A 23,483-nucleotide genomic window follows, 5' to 3' on the forward strand; every position below is an offset into this window, starting at 1 on the left:
CAGCTTATATGTCGAAAACACGGTATCAACGCCAAGAAAAACCTACTCATCCTAATAGAACACAATACGGGCTACACTATTAGACTAAAAAATACCGCTTAAAAATCCGAAATCTAGCAAAGATAACCAAAAATATTCAATTGCGTAGCACGATACGCGTCACCCCTGCTTATCGTAGTCTACATTTTAAAAACGGTGGCTTCAAAGTCAATAAAAATCTCTCTATCCCTATAGTAAAAAGTCCACTTTCCACGGTGATGTGAAAAAATCGGAAAAAAAAAATGCGAAATCTAGAAAAGTAAGCAAAAGAGTCTATTACACGGCACATCAAAAGACACTCACACCTGTCCGGCCTATATTTCGAAAACGTGGCTTCACAGTAAAAAAAAAATCTATCTATCCCGATAGAAAAAGGTCCAATCTACACAGTAAGTGAAAAAATCGGAAGTAACATCGGAAATCTAGGAAAAATAAGCAAAAAATGTCTATTGCGCAGCACGATACGCATCACCCCTACCTGTCACTGTCTATATTCCGAAAACGCGGCTTCAAACCGGGAAAAAACTATTTATCTATAAAACTATATATTACTGTTAGATGAAAATATCCCGATAAAAATGCAAAACCTAGAATAAGAGAAAATAGACACTACGCGGTAGGTTATGCGACTTACCCACCTGTTACTCGCTATAATTCGTAAATGCACCGTTAGAGGGGAGAAAACACTGATAAGCCTATTAGCAAATAATCTTCTCTAGACTATGATAGCAAAAAATCCTAAACTATAGTCGAAATCTATGAATCTACCGATAATAGATAAACTACGCAACACGATTCTCACGATTTGCACACTTCGCGAAACATTGATAGCAAAATACTCTAATCCGAATCGAAATCAATAATTTATGACCCACAACGTATGACTTCTGATACGTATACACGATTCGCACTTTTTCTCGCCACTTTTCGTCGCACATGCCCACTTCGTATCATCGTGCATATGCACTACGTAACTTCACTTCGTTTCGCGCGAGGTATATTACCATCGAAGAAATATTAGCAGTGAATTATCTCGATGTCGGTAAAGTTCCATCGATTTCTTAAACTCGTGTTGCGGCCCATTCGTAAACGTTCCGTTTAACGATGCAAAAGTAACCTATACTCGCGAGGCTACGTAGTATTACCCGATAACACGCGTTACTATTCTTTAATGCATATTTCTCCGACCGCAATTTCGTCGGCAATTAAAACAACCATCGCTGATAACGCTGCATCGCGAAACGTTTCGTGCTTGCAGTGAAAACTTCACTTGAACGCGTGAAAATGTTTCAGCACGTGTTACCGGTATTTTTCGCGTCGCATTCACTTGAAGTTGCTTCCGCTTCGCCACGCTATGCCTCGTTCGCGCGGGAAAATATTTCGTATTTGAAATAAACCTGTGTTAAAATATCGATGTAGAATATCAAACGATGTCTCTTACGTTTATATTCACGGAAATGCGGGTGCAAATATATTCCTTTTGCGAAATAACAAATTAAAACTACTTAATCTCCACGACAAATTTTTACTTAATTAAATTAAATCGTCAGAGAAATATTTAACACTAGGTTAAGGTCGTTTATTGTAAACCTATTTCTACGGACATTCGTCAGGTTTACGGGTAAAGGACACTACGTATTTTCTTTAAACAAAACAAACGATGAATTTAATTTGAAAACAAGCGCAATATTAACAGACTTAGTGTAAGTTAATTACATTTAATATCGTATAATTGGAGTAACTTAATGACAAAGAGGAGCTAATATAAATGAAATGTTTTAAGAACTAAATAACTTTAATTATTTTTTAATTGAATTTTCATTAGTCTCTGAAATTCCTTTTAGGTATCATTAAAAGTAAAAATTACATTTTCAACTTTCAAGAAACAACATTGTGTGAAAATAAAGAATGTTTACGCATAATATGAATAGGTATAAAAAGGGATGCCAAGGGAAATGCGCGTGTGCAAAGCATTCGTGAGAGTTGATCCCGAAGATTCGTTCGTTCGTTCGTTCGAGAGAATTATATTAACGCGTTTTATATAATAAACAACACCGTTCTATCTCCGTCGCACCCGTTGCTACAGAATTTTCCCGGAAATTCCCTCGGCAATTCCCGGCTGTGCGCGTGTAAACGCGGCGCTGCGGATGCTGATCGCGAGCATGCTCGCCGAGCAGAATCCTGGAAAGCTGATGCGCGTGTGTGGAAGCTTCGATTCGCGTTTCAACGGTGAAATCGCGAGTTTTCCTCCGCGGATTATCAATCTCTGATCGAACGCGCGGAGAAACTTAATAACGTGTCGTGACGCGAGTTCTAAGAGCCTCGGCTTTTTGCGGTTCGACTATTTCTCGAAAGAACCGCGTAGGCGGTCGTGGAAATGACTCGGGTACTAAGTAGCTTAACCTTTCGTTTATAACAAATTAACGATTTTTTCGTGTGGGTGAGTCGAAAGGTTATCACACGCCCACGAGTCGGACGTATCGGGTTAACTATGCAACTTTGCGCAATTTTGGAGACACGATCTTATATCGCGATGCAAAGCATACGAAGCAGGTGAGAATTTGTAAATCGAAGATTTCCTTTGCATTTGGGAAGTTATTTACTTCGAGTTTAATTATAAAATTGCAAATACGATCAAAATTTTAGTCTGGAAAGAGGGATGGTCGAATTCTGAAGAGCAAGTTGGTCGAGAGTATCGCGATTACCTTCGATCCTTGGCTATTTTTCTGGGATATGTACGGACGTGTTTTTTATTTGCTCTTTTTTGATGGACGGAAAGACCCTCCATGTCGGAAAAGAAAATCCACCGAGATTTCTTCCACCTCGTCGTTGTCCAGGAATGTTCTCCGTTTCTTCCTCTTACCTTCTCACATATACGTGGAATTCCCACGCGAATAAAGATTTAGAACCGTGAAAATGCCTTGCGTTCTTCCCTCGCTGCAGGAGTTTAGCCTCGATAACGGATATTAGATTTGACTTTTCAGTTCTAAGCTCTGAATTCGAAGTTCTGAGGTCACAGATCTGAGTTCTGAATTCTAAGTTCGAAGTTCTGAAATCTGAGTTCTAAGTTCTAAGGTCTGAGATCTGAGTTTGGAATTGCGAGTTCAAAGACCAGAGTTCGGAATGCGAGTTTTAAGGTCCAAATTCGAAGTTCTTAGATCTTCGAGTGCTACGTTCCGTGTTGGATACTCGAGGCGGTTTATCCGTAACGATGTGCAAACGGTCGCGTGTCGATGGAAGGTGGATCAAGATACGGGTAACACGATTCGTCGATAAATTACCATATTTCCATTGGCGAGCAGAGTGCGCGTACCAGGAGCGACTCGGCGCCTGGACAGTATAAAAGTAAAGTTCAAGGAAAGCGAGAAAAAGTGGTAAACGTCACGAGAAGATTGCGAGGCCTAACTGGCCCCTCTATTAACTTCGTTTTAGTTCCGTTACAAGGATCCTGTGAACTTTTCCACTGAACCGAACCGACTGCCGATCCCCGCGAAGGGTAGGAAAAATCCGTGAGCTTTTTGTCTCTCGACCAACGGATAATTCACGCGAGTTTAATCCCTCGTGATTTGACAACGACTCTTCTTCCACGCAACGACGACCCGCAATCGTCGTACCATCGATGAAACTTTTCTTAATCGTTGTTTCGCTCGGTAATTTTTATTATTTCCCACGATTTTCCACGACGCGATAACCACAACGAATTTCCATAATTTATTTCAACGCGTTCGACATTTTTTCGCGAGTTTCTCCTGCTTGGCCACGCAACGATCGATGAAATTTTTCTTAATCGTTGTTTCGCTCGGTAATTCGTATTATTTCCTAGGATTTTCCACGACGCGATAACCATAACGAATTTCCATAATCCATTTCAACGCTTTCGACAGTCGGAATATTTCTGCCGCATTTCTCAAACGGTGCTACCCGCGAGAGCTGCAGGCTACGCCATTGAATTATCCTTACATTCGCGTTTCAACGATTCCACGTGACTGGCATACGCAAGTACACTTTACAGAATTTACTAAACAAGCGTGTGTTTGCTTCCATTCACCGTCGTTACTATCGACGCAGCGTGCTCGGTCGAGCCAAGTTTCGTTGCGCAAATAAATACGAGGAGTTTGCAAAATATCCAGCTTTATTGTTCTCCAAAAGAATCTGTTCGGTTCTCTCAGTATCAATGGTACAAACGTTCCGCCCCTCGCGGTGCTCCAGGGTGAGAAAATGAAAACGAACGTGAGACACGGAAGGCGGTGTGGTCGACGCGATTAAATATAAGTACAAACGCGTGATACGCGTACGGGTGCTCGAGTACGATCGCGATTACATACGAGTTCGTAAGCGTGGCGAGTAATTTTCGAGTCGTATCGCGAACTCTCCGCGATTATCGTATCTGACCGAACCTCGAGTCTGTCCCAGTGCTGAACATCGGGAATAACGAGCATCGAGACAGAAACGATAAACGTTCGTCGAACAGAGAAGCGTGTGTCGCTGATCGAAAATAAGTCCGCGCTTGCGAGTAGATTCGATTCGTCGAATCGAGCGATAAACCTGGTCCAGTTCATCCTGCGAGCAGGACGAAGCATCGCGACGAGGACTTCGTCCTGCTCCTCTGGATACCGATAAACCTTCGTTCATCTCGCTTAAAGTAGTCTGCCAGAACTTACTTTGCAACCGATGTCGCTCGCGCGTGTTCCGATCTCTAAACGTCTCTCGAGTTTTCAAAACGTCCCACTTTGTAGCCACGAATTGTTCCGGAGTTTCTCTACTCCGACGAAACGCAAAGATTCTCGCGAGCGTGGAACGAAGAGATCTCAGACGCCTACGAGTAGTCTAGGCGTGTAAAAAAAAACTAAAGTAGAACAAAGGCTGCCCGGACGCTTGGCTGGTGGTTTGAAGAAAAGGTTCGAGGACCAGGCGACGAGCACCGCGTCGCGAGAAATCGATAGAGAATTTTTAGCGCGAATATGATCGGCGTCGAGTAGCTTCCCGATAAAAGAGCTATTTCATCTGGCGAGACGAACGAAAATAAGAGACACGGCTACCCCTCGGCGAGGAGCGAAGAACGGACCAGTTTATTGGATCCTATTATAGCTTAGCTAAGTATCGACTTACGTACTAATAAGGCCCGTGGTGTAGGTAATCAGAGTAACTCATTGATTATCACTGCGACAGCGCTCGTTAAGCCGCGTAATAACGACCGTTCCTCTTTCTTCTTTTCTCTATCTTTCTCGCGATCGTCGCGAGAATCGAAGGGAAGATCGAAGGGAGGATCGAAGCGAGCCACGAGACTGTCTTCGACCAAGTAAAATCTACGTTATTCGTAAAACGCCACGGTGTATCGTCTTGGTCTCGCGCTGGCAATTAAAACGAATCTACGCTAAAACATTAGGTACTAGACACATCCTTTCTTCTTCATCCTCTCGTACCGCTCTCTTCCTTCGTTTTGGTTCACTTCGAAGCAAGGCATGTGTAGCGAGCTTGTTCACGCGTTGAATCGATCGTTGCATCGCGCGCCGGAGGAAGCTCCGCCTGTCTTCTCAGGCGACTCTATCCGGCGACTGGTATTATCGTTGTGCTCTGACGGCACTTGTGGGAAATAGCTCTCTCAGTCTTTGTCAAGTGTGGGTTAAATCGACGCGGAAAGACAACGAAAACACGGGGAAAAGGAAAAGATGCTCTGTTCGCAAGTCGTCGATATTAGGCGTGTCGAATTGAAACGGAAAAAGGAAAATAAGTCTCCGGCTTGTGTTCTACGATCCCGTGGCACGGCGGGAAACGTGTTTTCACGTGTTTTCGCGGGAAATAGAGGCGACGCGTTCGATGAGTGGATCCGTACGTCTTCGACGATGAAGCGGAAACCGCGAACGTTTCGGCGTTTCGTTCGGCCTCGATCGTCTCGATCGCCGAAAGATCGACGGATCTCGTTCGGCGAACGGTGTTCGATTTGCTCGGGAAAAGAGGTTTCCTCGAGGTGATCGGGCGCGCGTGCGGGAAACGTAGAACGGTCGTTCGTGTCGGATAGAGGCACAGTCAAGAAAGTTCAAATCTTAAGCAACGCATTGTACAAGAAGATCAATTTCCCGGTGTCGGTGGTGTACATCAGCTTGTACCGTCTGCCGATCATCTTATCGATCAGGCTCTTGGTCTCGGCCTCGCTGTGATGAGGGCTCCAGCGGATAGACACCACGGATATCCTGGTCGTCTCCCAGGGAATCGTGTCCAGGACCTAGGCCAAACACGATCACGGTGAAAGGAAAATATTTAGACTCGGCTGTCTCTCGCCAAGGAATTCCTCGAAGGATGTTAGCGATATTTGCCGGGGTCATGAAAGGGAAATATGGAATTTCGAGGGATCGCGGACGTAATCGATAGGTACCTGGCCGTCTTGTGCGTCCGGGCTGTCCAGACTCAGGTAATCCAGGGTGGTGGCACTGTAGGCCAATAGAACGCTGTACAAAGGGAAGCATTTCAATCTCGTGGTCGGCAGACCCTCGTCCGACGACACCAGGCTGTTCGGGCCTTCGCCCAACTTGGTAACTTGAACCTCGGATTCCTGGTGATAAGTAATCTGAAATTCAAACGGGCCGGCATGGAGATAAAACTCTCGTTAGAAGGATAATCGAGGCGATTTATCTGGATCGTTGGAGTAGGCCGGGATTAGAGATCGCCTCGGGTACACTTGCCTCTTTGGTATCCTTATCGGTGCTCAGACAAGCGTGAAGAACTCTGGTCTTTGGGTTCCTGGTGATTCTGTGCGCCTCGAAGAAGCTTCTCGGATCGGTTAGGATCAGCACGCCTCTCCAGCTCAGGTTGCGCTCTAGCCAGCCCGTGCTCGAGACAGCGCCTATCTGCAAACCAAACGATCCGAATGTTTCCCAAATCACCGTCATCGTTCAAAAATTTTCCATTCCATACTAGTGGACCAATTAACGGATGAAATTATTCCGATAACATCGAGCTTTGGAATTTTATTAAATAGCGCCCTCGATAGCCCTCGATTACGCGAGTTAATCTCGAATAGAAAGCTCGCGCGAATAGCCTAATTCCCGCTGATCCGATACAAGCTTCGAAAATTTCACTTTGAGGGGAAACAAAGCGATTTGGGAGTTTTGAGATGGACTAGTCGGGTTGAAGAAAGGAAAGCGTGACTGCTTACCCTGCTGATGTACTCGACGTAGACACCCTCGCGTTTTCCCTCGGTGAGGCTGGCCACGTTCCTCTCCTCCGTGGTCTGGGTGGCGTTCGACGGGTCCTGTTGCGTCGTCGGCTTCAATTGAACCTCTCTGATGTACGCGACCAACTCCGGATTGTCCATCGAGACGCTGTTCAACACGTAATCCCTGGTCATGTTGGCGTCGAACGCCTGCCTTCTGCAATCAAACGTTCGCTTTAATGTACACACCGACGGCCAGACTCTCATTAAGCTCGACATGTACACAGACGGTGATGAGCTGTTTCTCGTTTAAGCCCAATCCAGGATAGGGTGCCTGTTCATCGGCGTTCCAACACCCCTGTAAATCCCCGCGTGCGTGTCTGTGGCTGTTTATTGCCCCGGCATTTGGAAAACGATGATGTTCAATGTCTGAACACGAACGTTGCAACTATCGGTTAAAACGGCGTAAGGTAGTTTGTACTCGAATTGTTGAAAACGCGCGGATCCTACGATCGTAGTTGTTAGAGTTAAAATAAACTTCGTGTACCTTTATTACGTGTATGATAAAATGGATTTAGACCGACTAGCAACGAACGAAGCCTCGCGAAACAAGATTATTTGCCTAGCTTTGTTTGTGTTTACACTCGTTAAAAGATGACGTCGTAGGCTTCAAATTAATTATGATATTTCACGCTTTATCAGCTACAATATCATTATGTGCCTCGATATTTTATCGAACCGAAACTTTTGGAAACTTTTATTATTGCCGTTTATCGACATTAAAGTGTCAACTAACTTCTGCTCTAATCTTTCCGTCAGACTGACGTGTGTGGATGCTCGAAGAATCGTACTCTACCACGGATATAACGAAAACGATGAGTACACATATATATCTTTAGCTCTTCGACCATTATCATTCGAGTATAGCGTCGAACCATTCTTCCACTTGTCAGTGATAATTTTGTACCTAAGATCAGACCTTTTCCCGCTCTCTTCCACTAATTTACGAAATAAGTCTCTCGATAAGTCTCTCGATAAGCCTTTCGATTAGCCAAGAGAATCCTTATTTTCGATTTCGGACAAAGAGAAACTGATTTGTCTTTCGATCGAGGAAGATTCAACGCTAAATCGCAACGTTTGTGTACCTCGTCGTCATCTGTACTCTACTTCCCTTCGTTGCGACCTATCGCTTTCCCCAGAGGAATCGAGGTGAACGTTAGGTCGATCGAACATCGATAGCGCGAGATAGTTTACCGATGAGACTCTCGGAAATTCGAGATTGAAATTTAAAGCAGCTTCGCGAATTAATATTACGATATTAATAACGATCTCGTTAAAAGTTGCTACGTATTCGACGATCTTTCCTCGAGAGTCCGGAGCAGCCTCTGCCGACAAGCGTCCAAGAGAAAGGATGATCGCCGAGTGACCTAGTAATTAAATTCGTTTGACAATCGTATTTCTTTAACGCGACCACGGCTGCTTGTGCTTTCCGGATCTTTTGATAGTAACAACGCGTCAGCTACAGAAGACACTCAAAGATGGCCGCCTTTGTGCCGATATTTTACCATTCTCGCGGTAATTGATCGCTAGGCTGGCCAGTCAGCTGCAACTCTTTTATCTTTGGGCCAATGTTTCCCATCACGTGGACAGTTCGATATCGCGGAAACGTGACGCGAGGAGATTACCAACTCGGAAGAGCGCGATTAAAAAACGAAAACAGGGGATTATAATTGCGTAATAAAATGAATCACGTACGCCGAACGAAATTAAGCGACTCGCTGGTGAATCAGTGTCATTCCCACGGTTCTTATCAGTCGAATTATCCGAATAACTCTCGAGAATAACTTAGTTACACCCGCGATAGATGCCGGTGGAAAGCGACGATCAAATATTTGACCGATAAGATCGTGGACAAGCCGCGAAATCGAAACGGGGCCAAACGATCGGCCACCTGCCGATCTTCTAGGGTCCGATGCACCGATGGACAGCGACAGATCGAGGTGTACGATATCGTTTGCGATTTGTCCGACATTTCCCTCCGATTGCAGCAATTTCGCGCGTCGATTTCGCTATGAATTTCGAGCGAACGTTCCGCGAGAATGGGAATAAAAAGCGACGAGATGCCGGGTTTAATTGATTAATCTCTCGCGAAGCTGCACGCTCTCGCTAGGCTAGCAGAAGGGATTGCGAAGGAAAGAGAAAGAAAGAGGAACGATGGCTCTAGGGGCCATCTGAGTCATCTGTTCCAGGCTGTTGTAAAATCGCCGTGTGCCCTCGTTACTATGCAAGATGAAGGATAACGAAATTAGAAAACTCCTCGGGAACAGAGTTTCTCAACTCTGACTGCCGTATCGAATTTTTTCAATCGCGAAAGAGAGTGAAAAATTAAAGGTCCACTAGCATGCGATACACACAGGTGTGTTTCATAAATTCAAATATCCGGAGAATACGAAGAGAATAGGGAAAGGTAATCGCAAAAGATACGAATCTTCGAGAAGCCGTAAAAGAGCCAAGAATTGGTAGAGGAAGTGTGGTCCGAAATCGGATCAATCACCGAATCACCTCGATCGAGGTGAAAATTCGTAAAAATTCGAGGGAAGCTTCTAATTTTGTAAACGAAGAGCCATAGCATAGGGGAAAGCGGTTTGATCCGGAATGAAATTGCAAAGATGAGAAAAATTCGAGACACGGAGGACACGGGGATTAAGAGGTCGGTATTAGCGGGTTTAATTCCGCAAACGAAGAGATATTTACCTCAAGGCTGCAGCCTCGCTCCAGACGAGGAGCAAGGCCATGGCGGTGGAAAAAGCGGCGAGAAACGCCAAGCAGGGGGCCACTCTTCTCCACCAGCTTTTCTTGTAGTTGGCCATCGTGGTCCCTGACAGCGTCGAGCCCGCGGGTGGCTGCAGGACACCGGTGACTGGAGGCATCCCTGCGGGGGCCATTCTACAACCATAAAACCGTCTTCCATCAATGACCCGATACGCCGCGTCGCTCGTAGAAAACCCGATGCTTAAAAACAATTTATTACGAACTTATCGGGAACAATAAATTTCGCGGCCGGCAAACTAGCCCGATCGGAGAGTACAGAGGGATGATGACGGTGAGAAACTGCCATCGAATTAAGCCCCATCGACTGTAATATCCTCCGATATACGAGGGTTGTTTACTATACCCGTTTAGTACCTATAGGGAACGATGGTTCGTCGAAGTCTGCCCATGGCACCTGATTAAATTTTTACGCTCCTTCCGATTCTCTAGACAGTCTGGCACCATGGACGTTCAGAGCCCTAAGAGACTATGCGGTGCAGGGACGACCCTTCTGGGTGCCAAGGGGACTAGGCTACGACTATTTCTCCATCTTCGCTCTTGAGTTTTCTGTCCCAGAGACGATGAAGTCGCGAAAAGGTACGGTGAAATTTAGAAACGCGGAATTTAAGCTGAAGATATTTTTTTTTTTTCTTTTGGTAACCCCTAGTGACTTTCAGACTTGTAAGACTTTCAGCGAGTTGTTTATACCTTTGATGGGTAACGCGTGAGTGCCAATTTGTTTTTTATAACGTTATGATGTACACTCCAAACGTAGTATACTCGGATAGTACTACCTTTGGCAAAAGTTCTTCTGAAAATCAACTTTCCAGACGCACAGCGATATAATGCGAATATAAAACGAAGTGCCAAATCGATTTAATATATAGCGAAAAAGAAAATAATTTCAACTTCGATTTATTCACGAGGAGAAACTAATTGAGCTTGGTTGTAAGTTTTTTGCCAAGGGTAATAGTAACGTGGATCTTACAACGAAATAAACAATTGCGTGTAATTACAAGCCGGTTTCGATAACGCATAATTTCGCTGAAAGTAATTTCGTGTTTGCGATAAATGCAAATGGGAAAAAATTGAAATTGGACGTTGTAAGGGGTTTAACGGCTGCAGCGTTAACGCTGAGCCTACCACAACTACAACGACCGTTTGCAAATTTTTGATTAAGAATTCTGCGCTCGACTTCTCGATATTTCTCTTAACACGCGTATCAGCAATTTTTCAACGTCTTCTTCTATACTATTTCCTTCGAAGCTCCTCGCATTTTTCCATATACCGGTCATTTAAGACCGGTCGTGATAGGTTTAACTCTGCGCTCGAAGATTTTTTCCCTATTCGAAGCTTTTCTTTTTTTCCCGAGCTCGGAGACACTGTTTATGCTAAAATGAAAAAAGAAAATCGAGTGTACTTCCTTTCGATATTTTACGTGTAGTTACTTCTATTCTAATAAAATTAACGAGTCTAATTCGTCATGAAATTCGCGTGGAATCATCGCTGAGTCTCGTGATTCTAAGCTAGACTAATCTCGACTAATCGCTTTAATTTGAAAAATTCCTAAAATTAAAATTTGTATCCTAATTTATCACACATGGAATTGGTGCTTAATTAAAATTGAATACCACTCGAACGTACGATTTTTGACATTTAAATCGTAGTGCAAGAGATTAAAGAAGATGTCCTCTTGAACGAGGCTTCTCGAGCATCGATCTAGCCTGAGGAGCATTCGGAGGAACCACCTGCAACGAGGCGATTTCGACGCACTCGTGTTCGGTTAATCCACACAGAGACAGGATGGTCGCATGCACGGGCCTCCGGTGCAATTTGACTTAATACCGCGTATAAATCCAGCAGAGTACCTGCATACATATTTCGCAGCGCTGTAATAACCAGATAACGGGCACGAGATCCTGTTGCGATTCGAAAGGGAGTTCGATCTGGTCATGGGAAAGGATAAAGGCTGATCGCAGAGAAGGCGAGATTCTTGAAGGATTAACTCATACACCGTGGTACTTCGATCGATGGAACACGGTCCTCCTTTACCATTACTCCCAGATTGAACCGAATTAAACTGAAAATTGTTGTATATTAGACCCTACCGATTTACCGACGTGTAACTAAATGTCGAGGCAAGGTGCCGAAGGTAAACAGAGATACACGGGATGAAATTTTTCACCTAAGAAATCCTTTCTAAAAGTCTCTCGTGAATCTCCTTTGGTTTTCCACGAAAATCTAATCGAATATATTACGTGGTTTTAGTTTAATTATGAATGTTTTAAGCAGGAAAGAAGAAACGTTTCCTATTAATTTAGGAAATTGTCGAATAACGAAGTTAAAAATTTGTAGGATACAGAATGAGAGACAAAAATTTGCACGCTTAGGGATAATTTCTAAAAGATTCTTATAATTTTCCTTTCGCACGAACTATTTCGAATTTAATTAAATAAGCTGCGCAATTTTATTCCAATTTGGTCCTCTGATTGAATTACGCAATTTTATTCCAAACTGGTTCTTCGAAAAAGGAAAAGGAAGCGCTTCCGATATTCCTAATAAAATTACTCGCGTCCTCCATTCTGATATTAATATTTTCAAAAGTCCTATTAATTTTAACGCAAAAGTGCATCCGCGTATTTCCAATTGGAAAAACAACCTCGAAGATGAAAATAATATTGAAAAACTCGGTATAATTTATACCGGACTTCGACTAGTCTCATTACCGCTATAAAAATTCGCGTAAAAATATCGAAAGAAAAACGCGAGGAATTATTTCATCTGTTTGGGATCCGCGCGGAAGGAAAATTCAGTTTGCGTGTAGGACACGGCTGTACCCCGAGTTCCTCTGTTTTCCCTTCGTTTTTCCTTCATTTTTCCTTCATTTTTCCATTCCCCATAGCCGGCGACGGGCGTCGCGCGGCTGGCATTTCACGCGATGCACCGTGCTTCGAATGGTTATTATAACCAAGCCAGCCTCGATATCGCCACCAGACGTACCCGGTGCACGCGCAGCCATAAATACAATCCGAATTATCCTGCTGCATAATGCACGCCATAATCGATGCGCCACTGCATCAAGATACTGCACGCGACCACGGTCAGCGTGGTCGAAGGTGGAACGAAGCGTTCTTCGGATCTCTTTGGATCAAAAATATATATTTTGAGAAAACACACAGAGTGAAGAAGAAAGAATAGAGTCATAAACTCGGTGGAATCGAGCAATGATAGATCCAGTGCAGACATTAGTCGTAATAGTACTTTACTTTCAATTTCCCTTTGGTTCCATAAGTTCTTTATTTCTTCTTGCATTACTTTGGTATTGGCAAATGGGCCGAGAAAATATTTATACAAAATTATCAGTGACACGAGAAAAGCGAAAGAGTCTCTACAATGCACCTGGAATTTTCGGAAATTTTGGCAATTCGTAGTACGAATATATATAAAGGGGAATGTCACGAGTGCCATTCAAAATTTCCTGGCTCTCGAAGTTTCATGCACCGAAACGTATATAACAAACGTGCCACGCTAGTAAAACGTAGTTTTACGGTTGAAAAATTGAATTTTTTCCAGCTTTTTGAATCCAGCATTGTGCGTCACGGATCCTTCTCGTGCTGTCACTCGGTGTGATTCTGACAGCAGGAACGGTAGACAGGTGGCACATCTGGCCTTAGTTCGCCATGGTTGGCTTCCAACAGCCCATTTCGATGTTTCGATTCGAAGCGATCCGGGATGCGATCCCTCAGGCTGGCTAGCCGAATGGCTAAACTTTCGCCAGTTGCCATGGCGTCTAATAGCTATGCAACTGTCTCGTAACGCGGCCCCGTTTCCGATCGATCCGGCACGATATCGCGATATAATATCGCGGCGACTTTGATACATCGGCTGACGGGTCCATTGTAACTGCAAGAAGATGGCGTCAAGAAGACGGAGCACCCAGGGTGCGCCAGGCACCAGGGGCCAGATTTATCGCGGCAGTTTCATTCCACCTGATTTCTCTTCTCTCTCTTCTCCGTTATAAGTCGGTTAAATACAAAACGAATTAACCAAGTTTATCTTTTAGGATATCTGTGTCAAAGACTTCACGCGAAACTCTACTTCTCGCACGCGTTCACGGGATATCTTATAGATACGGCGTATCTTTCAATTTCTAGCATAACTGTGTCCTTACTAAACGAAATGTTATTTAAACCTTCGCGGACGAGAAATAGAATTAACGACACATCGAGTATGTACTAAATAATTAAAAATAACAAATCGAAGGAAATTTTCCGAATTACAAAATGTGTCAACATCGATGCTAATGCTAAAATTATTTTCCGCTATATTCCAAGCAGCTTTCGCTGTGAAAAATAAAATAATTCCACGTGTATTATCACATTCGTCCGCAAAGGATTAATACTGAACCTACCATGACCGATAGACTACGAATACGAGACAGGGAAAAATTGATTACACCTATAGTAAGACAGGTAACCAAAGAACGAATCGATGAGCCGATACAAATCGATACCTAGATCGACAGAACGGTAAAACTCTATCGCAAAGAAATTCACGTTTCCCTCTATCGAGTTGCAAACTTACAACGCTGTAACGTCCACAAAAAATTACGGAAGTGGCTGTTTTCGCATGGCTAGACCAGAGGACCCCCGAAGTCGGAGACAATCGTGAACCGGTTGCGAAAATCGGAAGCAACGAAAGCAACGAAAGCAACAATGCGCTTGGTTACCAGCGCGGAACGTTCCTCAACCGTTCCTCAACCGTTCCGTGTCGCTTCTTCCTGCCAACCTCCCTTTTTCCTCCCGATGCATCATTTAGTTACCTGGTTCGTTTGTCTGCGCTGCACTTTGTTCCGTAAATTATTCACCTTCCCTCCTCCTTCTCCCTCGCCCCAATTTTTATCCCGTCCTTTCTTTTCGCCTTCCCTGCAGTCAGTAGAAGCATCCGAAAGAGGAGAACAACGTTACTTCGAAGGATCTTAACGGGTAAACAGCCTCACCAGCGATGTAAAATGAAAGAGAATAATAAGCGGAAAAGACGAGTCGTACACATATGGTCGAATGTCTGCTGCCCTTTGACGGATAGAAAATTTATCGAGAATGGTATTGCAGTTGCGCGAGAGAGACAGGAGTCTGAATAGATTTCGAAATCTGTTGCTTTTTCCCGGTCGGGAAAGCAACCAGACCCTTTCACGCGATAAGACTGTTTGTATAGAGTTACTAGGTCGGTCTTGCCTGACGATATTTAGCGATCGATGAATCCAACGCGATATTTCTTCTGAACATTAAACGTAGCAAGCGAGCTGAAATGACCCCTTTCAAAATTTACTTTAAAATTGTACATTCGGTGTTATTTCTTTCGTTCGTTTGACTTTCTGTAAATTTTTATATCACCCGATTATTCAATTTCTCGCTTTTCGTTTTCTCTTAGCTTATTTTTTATAGCGAAAAATTCTGTATCTGCTGGTAATTATATTCATGGTAAGAATAGGTAGATGCAAAAGATTGGTACGTTTAGTGTTAATTTCTATACTCCATCCAACGAGAATTGACAGGGAATATAAAGAAGTGGCAAGGGCCCCTTTTTAGGATTTCTAAAACATTTCGAATCGATTCGGGAAAACCCGAGATTCTTGTACCACCTCGCGACGTAAATTCCGAGATAGAAACCTGAAGAAACAGGAACAAGCGGGCGTTCCACATTCGGATAATCGGAAAACCGGGAAAGTTTCCGCGAGTTTTCGCGACTTGAAGCGCCATTGACCAAGCGAACCTACGCGAAAATCCTCGGCCGAGTGCGTCCCACGAAAGGAATATTAATTCTTTCGCATTCTCGAGCAAAATAGCTCGCGAATGCTTTTAACGAGATAACTCGCGTGTTTGTCGACGTTTATGATTAAACACGGGTTCGAGTAATGGCGCAGCGAAAGGAAATTTGTGAAAAAACACGATGCTCGCAGCGCCATTAACCATCTCGCTTTCATTCCCGATTTTTCCACGCGGTGTGTCACGTACAGATGAAATGGACAGAAAGGATAGAAAGAGGTTGAAATCACTCGATGTTTCGCAGAGAGTGTACCGTCCTTCGCAGTCTTTTCGCGTACACGGTAATTACGAGTGTCTATACGTGTTCAAACAAAAAAAAAAAAAAATATCCGTGAAAAGATAATTAATTTTTTAATTAGTTTACATCATGTTCGTTCGTATTACGATAACACAAATGGAAACTTGTTTTCCCGGTGGTGAAAAATGGAATGCCAGGTGGAATTTATATAGAATCTCGTGGAAATTAATGTTTTTAATTTTTCCAAACTCGAGGTGTATACTATTTCGAAACAAAGCGTACGCGCGTGATATAAATCAGTGATTTCGAACTAGCGCGATGCGACACGTTGATATGCCACGGGAATTAAAAGAGATATTTATTTCGTTCGACATTGCGATCTCTCTTTCCTTGCAATGATAAATTATATTTTTTTTATTTAATTACAAAGACACGAGATTATCGTGCATTACATTTCTGGGAAGGCGTCGTTTCGAGCTATCGCGCGAAAAATGACCCCATTTGGTGGGAAACAAATTTCCCCAGCCGAAAATCAGATACACGCTGTACTACTATTTTTACAACGTTATTTTCCCTTTCCCACCGTTTCGAAATCTTCTACTCGGATGGATATCCGCGCGGGAAATGGCGCCGTGAGCGAAAAGTGTCCATAACCCAGGAGCGTAGATCTTATCGACTTGCCAGCAAACTCTCTTCCACAGGGACACGAATCCTTTTTTCTTTTTCTTTCTTCCCTTTTAATTATAACTTATTTCGCGTTAATCCAGTGATGTATACGTATATAAGATACCTATCTAAAGGCGTAGACAGTGAAGGATACAGTTGATTTACTCGTTAACACCAAATTTACCGAGCTTTAAAGGATACCTGACATAGCAGACATAGAAAATAATAATTTTAGTAGTACCACGAAGATGAGTAAATAATATGTTAACTAGAGTCCTGTGCCAATAGGAGATGACGTTAATTTCTTTTTGAAAGCAGGTATACGTTTCTAGTAATCGCAGAAAGGAAAATTCCGAGACCAGTCTGTTTCACTGGATCGGCAGTTCCAGTGTTAACAGTTACGCGACATCTGTACTGCCTAGTACTAGATACATACTTCTAGAATATTCGCCGAGAATGTGCAAAACCACGCGTAAGTAGTAAATTATGCGAAGTAGACAGCTATTAACCACCGCGAACTAAAATATGTGGCTAGAAACTTATTCTCCCGTAAATATCCAACTAATCCTGTCGAGGATATTTCCACTTTTCGTATTAAGCACTCGTTCTCCCTTTTTTAACCTATGGGTGAACGTTTCTCGTTTTGCATACCTTTTTCCAGTGTTCGAGAAACGGAGCGGAGAAATTCCTATGGTGTAAAGGAACCGGGCTAGGAACTCCTATGACGTAAAACGAAACAGGGAGAGGAATTCCTACGGAAATTTAAAACTAATTCCTAAAACGGGACAGGGAGAAGAGTTCCTACTGAAATTTATAAGAAATTCCTAAAACGGAACAGAGGGAGAGAAATTCCTACGGAAATATAGAAAAGATTTCTAAAACAGAACAGTGAAAGGGTATTCCTGCGGAAATTTAAAAGAAATTCTTAAAACGGAACAGGGAAAGGAATTCCTATGGAAATTAAAAAGGAATTTCTAAAACGGAACAGGGAGAGGGATTCCTACGGTATTTTAAAAGAAATTGCTAAAAGAGACCGAGTGGATACAGAAGATAGGCGAAAAGCTGCGTGGCAGCCTAATTTCCACGAGGACAGACCAGCGAAGATCCGCGTGGTCGGCCGCGTTAAATTAAGCGACCCAATTGTTGCCGATGGTGAAGTGCCCCGCTTCAATTTCCACGGTTAAGGATGATGGTGAGGCGGACCCGGCGTCTCGACGACATTGCCCGCGGTTTCGCGAGGAGGAAGCTCGGAGCAGACTCTCGATGGCTTCCGGGTTCGAGGGCTGATGGCGATGCCAAAGGACGCGGACCAGCCGGATAAAAGGGGACAGGCTCGAAATAATGGATCGCATTGAAAGTGCTTTTTCAACCGACGCTTTTATGCCTGCCAACCATGCGATTGTTACTCCAGCCACGGTGGATAAATGTACGTGGAACCTGGCCCCTTTCAGCCGCGTTTGCGACCTCTATTGTCGTTCGTCCACCGATGTTTACGAAATAGAACCTCTCCCATCTACGATAATCGCGTCGCAAAGAAGATCGGACTGTTTCGATTGGCAAATGGCGAATCGAGGCCGTATACGCGACCAGGTGATGGACGACGCTATTTCCGGTGCTCCTCGAGCAACCTTCTTCGAAGATTTTCCGTCAAATTTAATTTCACTCGCAAAGTTCCGCACTAAAATGAACACGATTGTATTTCGCGCGTTTGAACAGCTACAAAGTTTGAAGAAATACTGAAATATTGGAAAAGTATCATACTTCTATTCCATTCACCCTAAAATTATTCCAATATTACATCTGAATATCCTTTCAAAACATAGCCAAGTATTAAATAAACAGGGAGAAGACTTTAACCTGTCTCAGTTTTTCTTTAAATCCTAATTATCATAAGTGAAAAGAAGTTAGAATGAGTTGGAGAACTACTCACCATAGAATCCCTCAACGGTAAAAAAGAAAAAGCCTCGTTGACTATCACAGGTAACAGGTTTATTCTACTTTATAATCGCTGTTTTGAAATCGTCGTAACGTAAATTAAAAAAAAATTGATCCCTGAAGAGATTAAAATTTGTAAAATTCTACTAGGTTCTAAATCTATCAAACATAGCAACATTTGCGGTCGGGTTCGAATCCAGATGGAATTTTATAATGAAAGTTTCACGGAAAAAGGCACGCGAGGAATCCTAGGAATTCGGAAAATTGTCACGTTTCCAGTCTCCGTGAAATTCGGCGCGATTACACGTTTTTCCTAACCCGGTTCTGTCTCGTTTGGGGCATAAACACATAATCAGACAAGCACTGTCGTTGACGAATCTATTCAGCCCAATTCACGCGTCCATATATTGTATTACACATCAATCATACACGACTACAGCTACGCGAAGTGATCGCATTTCGATATCGCATTTACGTGGATGACATTTTGATGCCGCAAAATGCAAACGCAGAGATAACCACCGCATTGCATCCCTAACCTTATTAAACCAGATTCCCGGCCGAGTTAATTGCACAAACGATCTCCCACCACCGTTTCCGATTGCCTTTATTTCGCATCAGCGAATAGTCGAATCGCGCGAAGTCGCGTTGGATCTATTCCGGATAGATCTCGGATTTTTTGCCTCCGTTTTTGCACGGTATGACCTTCCGTGATGGATCACGAGCAGTTGAATGACACAGCGATAACCTTTATCGCGAATTTCCACCCCGTTTCGTGGCAATGGTGTCGAAAAACAAGACGAGTATCGAATCTAAAAATTCTGTCGAAAATTCGCGACACGCGTTCTTACCCCGTTGGTCATCCTTGACCCGAGCTTGCTCTATCAATGAAACCAGGATTGTCATGTCCCGTTTACTGCCAGACGAATTTAAAACGTGTTGACCTGGGTGCCGAGATTTGTTTAAAGAAAACGCGGAATTTAAAAGATGTAAAAGATCGAGTAACGTTTGGTTGCAGATGTAATATTAAAATTGCTCATCCTTTCTAATAATTCCTAACTCGGGCGGTTATAAACTTGTTCCGTGATCAATTAGAATCAATCTAAACTTGTGGCCCAAACTAGAAGTTATTTCGTAGTTGGGTGTGAATGGGTTAGATCACGGAGGGCCAAAGCAAGCATCATCGTGGTGCAAGGAAGCTAAAACTCTGTGGACAACTCTGGTTTACATTATTAAGGTAATATAATATATAACACAGGCAACTCAATCAGGGTTTCTGATAAAAGCAAGAAGTAGCCCAAGTCATATATGTCTCCTTTCGAAATGATACAAGTTTCTTTTGAATACCAGATATTTACAAGTTAATTTACACAAACACCTAAGAAATATCTGATATAATATCGACGCGCAGAAAGGAGCGGTGACCGGAGAATTAACAGGCTCGAAACAAGGTACTCGAATTAAATATACGGTAATGGAAATTTTATTACAACCCCGTGGCGCCAGCTGACGCGTTAAACGGCACCTTAAAGGGATGCACCCTCTGAAAGGAACAAAGAAATAATTAACTCGAGCGTGATACAGGCTTTACGCGGGAAGGGTGTGCAGCTCGAGCAGAGACAAAACATCGAATAACGGCCATTATTTTTCCCATTTTCTCCCTTCTGTTTGCGCGTAGTTCGTTCCCGATTCACTTCCCCGCAGCAAATGGCAACATTCTGGCCGGATTCCCGAATTCCAATCAATCGATAGGGCACCGAACGCGCTGCGGAATATTTACGAATCCCGCCGTAATGAAAAACCGATGTCTCCCGCGAGTGTTGTTGATAAACTCGTCGCCATTCATAACGCTTCGCGGTTGACCGGGGTGAAAACGGGAAGGTTGCGTCAACAATGGTAAAAACGAATTCGGAGATACCGCAGAGGCGATTTTCACTGAAAACCAACAGGTTTAAAAGATCGTAGGGAGGATACACGGGATAGCAAAAATTTTTAGAGATTTAGCCGATTGTCGTTTATTTTGAAAAACCATAATCGTGATATAAATTGGTGCTTAAAACTCGAACCGTTATTTCCAGGATTTCGTACAATCCTGGAAACTCGTTTAAGGTAAAGATCTCGAGGATGGGTTTGGCGCCATTTTTCTCGGAAGGTCCTCGAGGAGGAAAACGATCGTGCCTCGCAGGAGAGCGACGATAAAGGATAAATTCGCGATAAACAGGTATCGCGACGGTGGAAGAGGAAAATTGGAGAGGGAAGAGGAAAATTGGAGAGGGAAGAGGAAAATTGGAGAGGGAAGAGGAAAATTGGAGAGGGAAGAGGAAACTCGTTTGAGAAGAACGGGAAGGAGATTCGAAGCGCAGGGCTCGCGAGGTGGAAAATCTCATTGAAAATAAGTTTGTCGGATCTGGAATGATTCTAAAAGTACGTCGGACTGTGGAGTTTTTAAAGGAAAGAAATATAGCGCGATATAATCCTCTAAGCTTCTTCGGAAAGGGAACTCAGCCTGCAATATCGTTGTAAGTTTGCGATAAACTGATATGACACGGATGTAACACGCTCGTATACGACACTCGAGTCGCTCGATGTGAATTTCATAAGGGATAAATTGTGCAGTAGGACTAGTGGCGACTACCTAATTATGGTAATACGTAAATGCTAACTACAGTGGTGTAAGAAAAATAAACGAGCGTACACTGCACCTTGTAACGCGATCAGCTCGATTATCTTCGATTATTAAGTTATCGGAGAAACGATAAAAAATCATTTTGTCGTAAACGGTAAAAAGAATAATGACTCGTCAACAGATAAGATCGGCTTATTAAAATGATCGAAGCGGCTACGTTATGTGGCCAAACCAGCGTATATAATTGCATGCGCATTTTCGATAAATTAAAAACAACAAAACTCGTCACTTTGACTCTTTTCCTAGTTCTAGTGTCTATTTTAATCGAGTTACGTATAAATTAATTATCCCGTATGTCGTTATATTGCTTGAAACTCGATATCGATTTACAATTTCGTTAACTGGCAATTCAGAGTCGCCTCTCGAGTGCAAATGGTCGTTAAATAGGATAAATATTCGATAAAATTGTATATATCTTTGGAAAACAGTTACGTTATGAAATATAATTCCAATTACTATTAATTAACGCTTATAATTCCAATTATAAATGTTAAAACTAAAATCAAATAAAGAAGCATCAATAACAACTGCCCGCAAGTATATGTACATACATTAATGCACTCTCGCGATATTGTGGCATCGACGTATAATGTGTTAAAAAAAGTATTGGACACAATATAGCCTATTGTACGAACGAAAACTGGGCTATCTACAGCTCGTTCCAGCTGCTGTCCCAAAACCAAGCAAACTCGAGCAATGTCTGCGCGTAAGTTAGTTACGGAGAATCGAAACATGTCCGAGGCATCAAGGAAATTTAATATATAACGAAACAACGGAGATCAAAGGCGGGCAGACAAGAGCCGCGTGTGCATCGAACAAATTTCTCAAGCTCTGGGAAATTTCCTTCGGCTATCGCGTGTGTGCGTGTACGTGCGTGTGTAATACCCCGATAGCAGACGCGGTCCCAGCGTGCGTCTGCTAACGAGGGAGGTAGCCGTTCCTCGAATCCTCGACTGGCTTTTTACGAAAAATGAAACGCGATAGTGTCCATCGAGAGAGTGGAATTTCGATTGTCCGTTATACTCGGAATTGAGGTGTAAAAATAGGATAACGATGACAATAAGGCCCCGGCGACAGACCGAGACGAAATTTAAAGAGGCGATTGGATAAATTTGGCCAAAAAATTAAAAATCAGCGATAATATCGCTTCGTCGAATCGTCCACTGGCAGCTTGCCGAATCGGTGACTATGAAACGACAGAAACGAGGAATATAATTGGAGAGAGAATCGGGAATAACCGCGATTCGTTAATAGAAATAAAATATTCGGATAAATATGGCTTTAATTTAAGCGATTCGCGCGATTGTAGCCTCCGGTGCAATCTGTGCACGGTCGAAAACAAATGGCGGAATTAGAGAATGCGATGTACGCTATTAAATCGGAATTAAAACTAACTAGCAGAGAATCGAAATCTCGGTCGCATCGGAATGAAACGATTAACTTCTTAATATCGACGTCGCTATCGAGTACGTTGGCTTCGTTGCGTGCGAAATATAATTCGCGACGGTTATCGAAAAAATCCAGATAAAGCACCGGTGAATCGAATATTGCGGATAATCGAGCGAGTAATTAGAGCCGTATCGTGAAAAGAAGACGGATAAAAGAGAGCGATCAGAATTATCTAAAGGCTTATCTATGAAATATAATATTTGTAGGCTTACTTGGCTTTCACGGGCTCCATGCCAGTCCAGAATAATTCGCCTGGCGGAAAGGAAGGTTGAACGGCGTACAACATTCACGTGGCTCGTCTCGCATCCCGTCCGTGACGCGACCGTCGCCCGGAAGACATCGACCAGGCTGCTTCACCAGGCCGACCTCCTGCACATCCTCTGTTGACGCCTGGACGGCCGCGGACACTGCACTCGCCGGCGGCCGGACCGTGTTTTCCTTTGCAGAGGGCCCGCCGCTCGCCACGCGATCCGCGATAAAGCGGTGTCGAAAACGGGAACCAGTGTCTTTCCTTTCGCCACTCGTCCACGCTCTCTGTTTACAATCCGACAGATACTACGGCGCGCGGGCAACTGGCAACACGTTCCTCGACCTGCCTTGTCTTCCCTTGCCTTCTCTTTCTTCTCTTTCTTCTCGCGCAAATCCTCGAATTCCTCGGCGTTCGATTCACTTTGTACACTGGCT

At 43.5% G+C, this 23,483-nt stretch overlaps 1 protein-coding gene across 1 annotated transcript; it reads right to left on the minus strand.

The window, feature by feature from the left end:
- Positions 1-6,076: 6,076 nt before the first annotated feature.
- LOC143220484 (protein Star-like) lies at positions 6,077-23,085 on the minus strand. Its single transcript, XM_076446123.1, has 6 exons — positions 23,012-23,085; positions 9,944-10,135; positions 7,193-7,406; positions 6,720-6,884; positions 6,413-6,604; positions 6,077-6,262 (listed from the first exon to the last, which is right to left on the minus strand). The coding sequence occupies exons 1-6, from the start codon at positions 23,083-23,085 to the stop codon at positions 6,077-6,079; spliced, it is 1,023 nt and encodes a 340-aa protein (XP_076302238.1).
- Between the last annotated feature and the right edge of the window lie 398 nt (positions 23,086-23,483).

The sequence above is a fragment of the Lasioglossum baleicum genome, unplaced genomic scaffold, assembly GCF_051020765.1.
Source record: "Lasioglossum baleicum unplaced genomic scaffold, iyLasBale1 scaffold1074, whole genome shotgun sequence".
Lineage (NCBI taxonomy): Eukaryota > Metazoa > Arthropoda > Insecta > Hymenoptera > Halictidae > Lasioglossum > Lasioglossum baleicum.

What these genes read in the sequence shown, in the direction of transcription:
- LOC143220484 (XM_076446123.1), bottom strand. Translation starts at nt 23,085, where the DNA reads ATGTTGTACGCCGTTCAACCTTCCTTTCCGCCAGGCGAATTATTCTGG. An exon ending in ATGGAGCCCGTGAAAGCCAA is followed by an intron (nt 10,136 to 23,011) that starts GTAAGCCTACAA and finishes TTATGGTTGTAG; the next exon opens with AATGGCCCCCGCAGGGATGC. An exon ending in AGCGAGGCTGCAGCCTTGAG is followed by an intron (nt 7,407 to 9,943) that starts GTAAATATCTCT and finishes GTTTGATTGCAG; the next exon opens with AAGGCAGGCGTTCGACGCCA.